The sequence below is a fragment of the Cupressus sempervirens genome, chromosome 7 (assembly GCF_028749045.1).
Source record: "Cupressus sempervirens isolate cs-2001-9-10 chromosome 7, ASM2874904v1, whole genome shotgun sequence".
In the NCBI taxonomy this organism is placed as follows: Eukaryota; Viridiplantae; Streptophyta; class Pinopsida; order Cupressales; family Cupressaceae; genus Cupressus; species Cupressus sempervirens.
In genome coordinates this window covers 790944801-790953987 of record NC_143124.1, presented here as the reverse complement: position 1 = coordinate 790953987, position 9187 = coordinate 790944801, and the positions used below count along the sequence as shown (strand labels likewise).

The window sequence follows — 9187 nt, the reverse complement described above, 5'->3', positions numbered from 1 at the left end:
AAGTTGCTTGAGCAACTTTTAGCAGAAAGTTGCAAATCATTGGAGAGGAGTCCTAAGAAGTGCATAACCACCCAACCACCTAATATAAGGCTAAAGAGACCTATGAGTGGGGTTGGAAGTCCATTGTACAGATTATGTATTTTTGCAAACAACATCTTGAAGCATTTTGTGAGCATTTTCTTTGTTTTGAATGACAATAGGTAGTTAGGAATTAAAGACCTATACTCTCACTTGTGTATCTTTTGGTTCTCATGTTTTCTTAATTCTATGTGTTGGTAGTTGGAAGTTTTAATAATTCTTATTACTTTTTGCGAAATTACTTTGGTTCTATACTATCATTAGTTTTGTCTAGGCAGTTCTTGAATATGGAGCTCTAACTCACTTTCCCACTGTTCAATCCATACAACCTCTTAGGAATAGTAAGTAGACTCCATTTACATCATGTTTATAGAAGAAAGGGCCCTCAAATGCAGAACAACTATTTTTAAGGTCTTTCCTTAGGTGAGCTTGTGGTGAATCTAACTAGGGAAGAGCATATATAAACCATCATATCTTGTAGAGGAGGAAAGCCATAGTCCACATTCCTTTTGGACATAGAAGAAAGAATTCTTGCCATCATCACATGAAGGAGAGAGTATCATACCAATCCAATAACAATCCCAAAACAATCTTGTTTGCGGAGGCAACCAGTTAAGCCTGAAAAGCCCATTTTCACCTAATTTGGGTTATGGTACTGGCTGGAAGGGTATGACCCCAAGACCCAAAAAATATCTAAGGGGATGGAAAATGAACCAAGAAACCTAAAAAAGATTGTAGGTTTCCTTTGGAAGGCATAGGAGAAACAACCCTATTTTCTCATTATAGGAGACCTAATTGTGAAGAAAAGAGGAAATTGGGTGGGAAGATGGACTTGATTGGACTTCTGACTCACCTAGTCGGTTGAGTTGAAGTGTTTGATGATACCTCCATACCTTTGCAAGGGTTGGTTCAAGATTTGGAGGTTAAGAGCCTTTATATTGATGTAAGGGCTAGAACGAATGAAGGGACAAAGTATCAAGTTTTGCATGGATTAAGAAATCTTTATTGATAATTGGGTTGGCTAGGGAAACTATGGGATCCTTAAGTAGTTAAGATCCTATATGTGGCAAGTGGGGTGAAAGAGACATCCTTAGGGTCTTGTAGAAGACCAAGAGCATGAATCAGTGAGTGATTCATCGAACCTCCCTATCAATTTGAATCTTTATAAGTTGATAGCCATTAATTATAGACATCTTAAAAACTCAAATAAGAATATCATTTGTAGATCTTCATCATAATACCAAAACACTGCACTATTTGCAACATCAAAGAATATGTTGACATTAATGCCAAACCATTAATGCCACCATACCATAGTAACAACATTTGACATCTCCATGTTCTTCATTTTCACAAATGTGGCATTTGAACCATAAGAGACCTATTTTACAGATCTACTATGTATGTCTGTGGTTGGGAGAATGCTCAAGATCAAATTTTCCCCACCTATCAGGATTGAGACACTTTTGAATTGTTCATCTCTCTTTTGTCAGGTGATCTCTTGCACACAATTAGCATCCCTAGCCTTACACCCTAGTGGGAAGATTGACAATGATACCTAAAAATTACTTTCTAGACATACAAACCTTGATAGGGGTATTGCTAGCTTTCACACCACTTACCAATGGCGTACTTTTAGAACCAATGTTAGCATTTTCAATCTTCCCATTCCACTTGGAGGTTACACTTTATTATAGTTTGGTCTGTTATCACACAACCCAACATAGCATATTTTACTTGGTGTATTCTTTTCCAAGGCTTCTCATTAGGTGCTTATCTCCATCATTTGGGTATCTAAGATCCATGTTTCTCTTTGTGTAGCTGGTTTGAGTCTTTTTAGGTTTAGAATTACTGGGTTTGGATTACAGACTCTTTTCACCATTTCACCCTCAAATATTTTCTTGGCATATCATTCTTCTAGGAAATAACTCTACACTTCCCTTTCCTTTTCTACAACTTTACCATACTTTTACACTATAAATTCTCTTTCAAATTTTGAAAGACATGAATGTGGTGATTTGATCACATGCCTTAATTAACTCTAATGCATCCATTTTTTCAAAATCTTGCATATGCAATAATGTAACGTTACATATACAAGTTCAAGAAAATAAAGTGGCCTTAGAGGTGGGTCACTTACAATAGTTATTGCAACATTGGGGAAATTCTCCATGTACAGTAACAAGAGCTCCTCTAGAAGCTTTCATTTCTACCGGTCATTCCACTTCTTGTGACCTTGGCATCAGGGTCAAAGTTCTTCTTGGTGCATACCGACACTTCCCACTCTCAACCTCCTTGCTACCATTCACCCTAGAGTTGGTTATCACCACATAGATTTTTTGTACCTCCACCCCTACGTGGATCTCCCTTTGACCTGGCCTCCGACACTTGGACCTACTTGGGCTCTACTAACAAGTGTTGGTTGGCCAACTAAGGTGGGTGATTTGGGTTGATCTTCATCTTCCTAAGGCTTCCCTAGGATGACTTTGACCATTTCTCCAATGTGAACAAAAGGAGGTCGAGGAAGAGAATGTGGATGACTAGATATTGCCCGATCTAGAGGTAGATCATGCGTTAGGTTGGAGGGAAAAAAAGGACGAATGAGACCCTCCTCATTTGACTACAAGTTTTGTTTCTTGAGGGTGTTCCTCCACTAGGCTAGGCTCATTTGGTTAAATTATGATGTTTATGTTGTAGGGCTTCGTCTTATTTTTTGATGTTTATGCTTTAGGCCTATGCCCTTGGTTTTATCATGTTTAGACTTTTGGGCTAGGTATAAGTGACTCCTAGAAAGTGACCACTTCCTCCTACTATCTTTTTATTAAGATGCAATTTGAAGATTTCTAAATTAATATAATTAATAGACTTATTTCATAATAAAAATGGATGTGAATATAAATTCTACAAACATAAATAACTTCTCATTTTATATAACATTATATCTACATTTTACATATCATGAAAATTATAAATTAAAACTTTCCAATTCAAAATTTGAAAATATCAAAAATAAATGTACTAAACTAATGCATACAAAGACTATTTTGAAAAAAATACAATCTATAAATCTTTCTCTTTTAAGGAGGCACATACTATACATAAAATGCCCATTACATAATACTCGACTTTGCAGCATGTGTAGAGATGACTCAGCAAGATGGGAGTTTTAGCTCATTGGCTGATAGTTATTTGGAGAGCACCATATTATACTGCATTGTTGTCTGACTCATGTTTATCCAGTATTGTTGTAGTGATGTTTAAGTTTGATGTCATGAACATAGCGTTATATCATTCTACATTGTTGGCCGATTCATATTTATCCAACATTGCTGTAGTGATGGTTAAGTCTAATATCATGAGCATATTCTAATGATTATGCTGTAACAATGTTATTTTATGCTATAATGTTAATGTTTCAAAAAACTTCATACATTATACCACTACGTGTTAAACTGATAAACTCAATGAATCCCATCATCATTATTGATGGACCCATTACAAGCCAAAATAGAAATTGCCACCAAATATTCGTCTTAGATCACATGAAAACAATGCAAAAGGCTATTGAATTGGCATTCCAAAGTCTTGGAAATCTCCACTTCCAACTTAAATACAATAATTCGAATTTATCCATGCACATCCTAACAAACATCAACGGGTCAATTTCTATCTTAAAACAAGCACCGTAACATGGCGATTAAAGCTTCTCAGCCCTGAGACAGATTAAGGGTCAAAAAGAGCAATAGTGAAATGTATCCATATTTCATGTCAAAGGGGTTGAATTGACAATACGGACAGGTGTTAGCTGTCTCAAATTAACTAAGTACATAAGAACGATACACAGATTCATACTCATATCCCACACGTTTCATCAGCCCCATGGAATAATCATGGCCTCTTTATCAAAGTAGGAAAAGTTTTACTTATTCTTCATAATTCGTATAATTTAATATGCTATTATGTATTTATTTTTCTCATTTTTCAATACCGTGGAAATAGAATGTTAAAATTAAACTAGTGAAAATTACTTGAAAATCTGGTGTGATATCTAAAATTTGATTTAGACCTTTAGATCTATATCATGATGCTAGGGGAAGAGATCTAGTAGTTGTTCTAGATTTTCTAAATTGCGAGTCAAATTATGTCAATTTTTTCGGTGTACTTCCATAGGTTACTCAAGAGCTTAAAACTAAGGTTTCAACGTTTGGACATTACAGATCTCTCTGTAGAAGCCGTAGAATGCACAGTGTCATTTTAAAACACTCTCCCAAAACATGTTATGTTCACCCCCCATTTGCAGCTCACCAAAGAAAATAGTACTTTTGGCACAAATGGACCAATCAGCAACCAAGAAAGCTAAAAAAAATCAATTATTAGTACATATATGATCAGCTATTAGAAGATGCCTTGTCTATTATTAGTACATGTGTTATCATTTTTTTGGACCTTTTTATAAGAGGTAATTAAGGATATCTATCACAAAACTCTCAGTCATTAGACCCATAGCAACTATTGAGTCTCTTCCCCTATTTTATATAGAAAATAATAAGACTAAAAGAAATAATGTAGAATAAATATTTATTATAATATCTATAAAGTAACATCCTAAAGACAAAACGCTATTTTAAAAAATAAAAAGAAAGACCCAACACTATAATCTTTAATATTGCAAAGCAAAAACTAAACAAATGCATGCTTTAATCCATCCAAAATCTCAATCTTTCCCCTGTATTTGAAGCCAAAAAGATCTAATAAGTGCTACAATTTACAATTTGTTTTGTTCTAATGCTTCATCTGAGCCATGCACCACTTCCTTCCCTTCGCTAATTGATAAAATGGTCACTCTGGTGGGACTTGCTACTTTCAAAATTCTGTCCCAATTTCCATTGGAAATGCTGCTATTTTGTTTTTTTAGGCATTTCTGACATTCACACGCTTTCCTTCACCTTATCATGCACTTGATCTCTCCACTTGATCTCTCCTTCGTAACAGAATCTTCATTTTCTTCCTCCCTTTCCAAGAGAAGTGGCCCTTCTTTGTGCTGCTCTGAGTGTATTAATGTCATTAGCTAATAGTGCTATTCACGATACAAATCAGTAATAAATTTCCTAGTTTCCTTAGCAACACAGAGACAGTTTCTACCTCTTGCCAATCCCCACAAGCTCATATCAGCAAGTTCTCAATTTGTTCTGACAGTTTCTGGATATGATTATGTAGCAATTTTTTTCATCAACGTTTCACATCCATCATTGCGAATTACAAGAGAACATATTCAAATTTTACTCAATACCCACAATCCCAACATTCACAGTTTTCCAACGCCCAACACTTCAAAAACCCAAATTTTTTCTTAACCCTAATCTCTCATTTGGAGTTTTCTATATTGACACGAGCTTTTTTCACTTGTTTTTTTAGCACTAGATATGATGGTTTATGGCTACCCAATTGAAGACCACATGCTCTGTATGCCCAAATGCTCCTGTATCTGTTTCAAGCATTGGCAATAATGTTTGATGAATAACTGAAGGCAATATCTTTGAATGCGCACAATCTCTTTTATCTGTTTTAGGCATTACTACCAGCCATGATGTTTGAAAGGCATATTCAGGAAAAAAGAAAGCACAAGGATAAGGATCATAGTGGGAGCAATGATAATTTCACATTCAGTTGCTTTGAATATGATGATGGGCCTTACATTGACATGGACTTCACCACAAGCCCTACGGAGGACAATAAAGACTCTAGTGAAGAGTTTGAATTTAGTATCAGTATCTCTGCTGAGAAGAAGGCTCAAATTGTATGGGAAGAAGGCTCAAATTGTATTTCTCCCGCAGATGAGCTGTTCTACAAAGGGAAGCTGCTTCCTCTTCATCTTCCCCCACGCTTGCAGATGGTGAGAAATCTCTCCATGTCCAGAGAATCTGATTCTGCCATGGATGCCTCCCCTGAAACCCTAACCCTGAATGAAAACTCTGATATTCATTGCACTTCTTCTTCAAATAAAGAGCCCATTAGCCACAAGCACCAATCTCACTCCATACTCAAGTCCGCCACCAAATTTAAGGTCTTCTTGTTTGGATTCAAAAAGTCTTCTAAAGTGGGTAATGATGATCACCACCATTCTTCAAACTATTCTCCCAGTCATCCCAGATTTACAATCAAATTCAAGTCCATGAAAACTCCCGTGCAATTCTTTACCAAGAATCGAAGCACTAAGTCTCAAAAAACCCCGGATTATTCTTCAAATAGCCCAAGTGCAAAGCATGTTCTTCAGAAGTATTTGAGGATGGTGAAGCACATAATGTCTCAGAGGCGTGTTGATAGTGTTGATGACCAGCATGTACAAGTGGATAATGAATATGGGTGTCTCTTTGGTGAATCAGGAAGGAGAATTCATGATTCTTTTTCTGGTACCTTGAAGATGGGCTCAAGGCATTTTGGTTCTCGAAGCTGCCCATCTTCTATTGATTCCTCGCCCAACCATGATGGAGTCCAAACCAGCTTCTATAGTGATGTCCACCAAAGTGCTGTTCAAGCAGCAATTGCCCATTGCAAGCAATCCAATGGAATCATTGGTAACAACTCTGAAGCTAATTATCTTTACGTTTAATGGTAGCACATTTCTACAATCTCTGATATTATATTCATGCTTCTAGGTAAGATTGTGTGCTAATTTGTCAGGGTCAACATTTCGGATCATCCTCAATGATCCATCATCAGAATGAGAGAGTTAAGAATTTATCAGCATTTCAGATCATACTCAATGATTCATCGTCAAGCTGAGTTGTCCTGATGATGGTGTGTGAATTTATCACTATCAACATTTTGGATCATACTCAATGAGCCATCACCAGGACAAGAGAGCTAAAAATGTATATATCCATTCTTAGCTCTCTTGTCTTGGATGACCCATCATCAGAATGAGAGAGTTAAGAATGTATCAGCATTTCAGATCATACTCAATGATCTATCATCAAGCCGAGTCGTCCTGATGATGGTGTGTGAATTTATCACCATCAACATTTTCACCAGGACAAGAGAGCTAAAAATGTATATATCCATTCTTAGCTCTCTTGTCTTTCCAAAATGTTGATGCTGATAAACTCACACAGAATCTTACCTAGAAGCATGAATATAATGTCTTTACATTTTTGAATTTATTGAATTTGATTCAACATAACTTTGTGTTGATTAGTCTCTACAGTTTATTTTACAGTTTATTTGACATGGGCCTTTGAAAATAATACTTTTGAAACTGTTATTGCAGATACCAACATCTCCAAGAACTCTGAATGTTCATCACAGCGCTTTACATCCAGCCCTGAAAATAGTACACCATCAATGGAAGCTGCCTATGATTTTTATTTTCCATTGGTGAAACAATCAGAAGAATACCCTTATGATAATTAATTGTAAGCTTTTGTAGCTTTCATCAGGCATTCCCTGTATCTCACACCATTTCCTCCAATATCTGCTACAAGATTAACACTGACTTGCTAAGTTTTCTATTGGTATTCACTTTCCAAACTTGCTAATAATCTTGAAAATGAGCTTTTATGTTAAGGGCTGGTTTAATCTGAAACCCTGTATAGTTTTGTTGTAATAAGCTCGGTTTTATGGTCACAAAATGTAAGTTCTTCTAGGATCTTGCAGGTACCTCAAACTACTTGTGGAAAACCAGTTCATCATCACCCCCAAGTTTGAATTGGCACTTCATTGATAATTTGAGGAAATAATAACTTTGTTGATCTTGGGGAAACAATGGTGCTCCTCATTGGGGTATTTAAAAAATATGTAGATTGCGAGGATTGAATTTCAATTCTATTCATAAGTACATTTTCCAAGGAGCTGTAATGCATTCTTAGAACATTTTCTTTCTGTACTGAAGCAAAAATATGTATAATCTATATTTGTATTTATATTTTCTTTGTGCCAATTTAATATTTCAGTATCTATGATTTAATTTTGTTCTCTACCTTCAACCTGCCAAAAAAAAATAAAAAAGGGGAGGTGGATCACAAGTTTCCTTCCACCTCTACATCAATTTAACATTCACCGAGTTAACTCATAGAAATAGATAGGTATAAAATGATTTGTAAATATGAGTTTGGTATCTTATATCCATCTGAATACAATTTTTGAGAAATAGTTAGCTTCATTGAATTTACTGGTGATGGGTATAAAATGATTTGTAAATATGAGTTTGGTATCTTATCTCTACCTGAATACAATTTTTAAATAAACATTAATTAGATACAGCTTAAAAAATCACGTCTATCCACTATTAGTAGCCACTCAACAACAACAACTTAAAAAAAGGAAGAAAAAAAGAATAAAGAAAGTGGGCAGTCAAAAGGAATTCAATTTTTTTTTATCAAAGCATTTGTGATAAGTGGTGAATTATTATATTTTCCATTCCAATAGAACATGATGGGTAGTGTAGTTTTAACAAAGCATTACATTCTAAATAGAAGAAAAGCAATTAGGAATGTATGCTCTACTTTCTTCTATATTTATAGAAGGAACTAAAGCTGATCCATTCCTCTTCCTGTTTTTCAGCAAATTTCTCATGATGTTTATTCAGTTTGAGTTATTTTATTAAGACATTTTTAACTTTTAAAATAATATATAATTAAATATCTATAACAATAATTTTATTTTAAATGTTGCTTAAGTTTATTGGTTAGCTTATTTTTATAGGAATTATTTATTTTAAGTTCTTTATATATTAAGACATTTAACTTTCATAATAATATCTAGATTAAATATAAATTAAAGTACAATTTTATTTCAAATTTGGAAGTTCTATTTGAAATTTATTAGTGGGATATATTCTAAATATGATTCTATTGAGTTCTTTTTTCCATCAATGTTATGGATCATATTCTATAATCATAAGACAACAAAAGTAGCACATAAATCTTATTGATAAGTAGGAGATAATCTCAATAAATCTTATTTTTAAAATAGTACATATTTCATAAATATTAAATGTCCATATTTAATCATATGACCATTTAATTAGAACACAACCATGAAATTATTGAGAGAAATGGCTAGCACTTATTCCTCCATTCTTGAGCAAACAAAAAACTTCATTTTTGGCATT

At 34.6% G+C, this 9187-nt stretch overlaps 1 protein-coding gene across 1 annotated transcript; it reads left to right on the top strand.

Moving 5' to 3' along the window:
- Positions 1 to 4937: 4937 nt before the first annotated feature.
- LOC149549716 (uncharacterized) lies at positions 4938 to 8001 on the top strand. The gene is made up of 2 exons (XM_089793001.1): positions 4938 to 6653; positions 7346 to 8001. Exons 1-2 carry the CDS (start codon positions 5663 to 5665, stop codon positions 7486 to 7488), a joined length of 1134 nt encoding a protein of 377 aa, XP_089649127.1. The 5' UTR covers positions 4938 to 5662; the 3' UTR covers positions 7489 to 8001.
- The last annotated feature ends 1186 nt before the right edge of the window (positions 8002 to 9187 follow it).

What these genes read in the sequence shown, in the direction of transcription:
- LOC149549716 (XM_089793001.1), top strand. Translation starts at nt 5,663, where the DNA reads ATGATGTTTGAAAGGCATATTCAGGAAAAAAGAAAGCACAAGGATAAG. An exon ending in GCAATCCAATGGAATCATTG is followed by an intron (nt 6,654 to 7,345) that starts GTAACAACTCTG and finishes CTGTTATTGCAG; the next exon opens with ATACCAACATCTCCAAGAAC.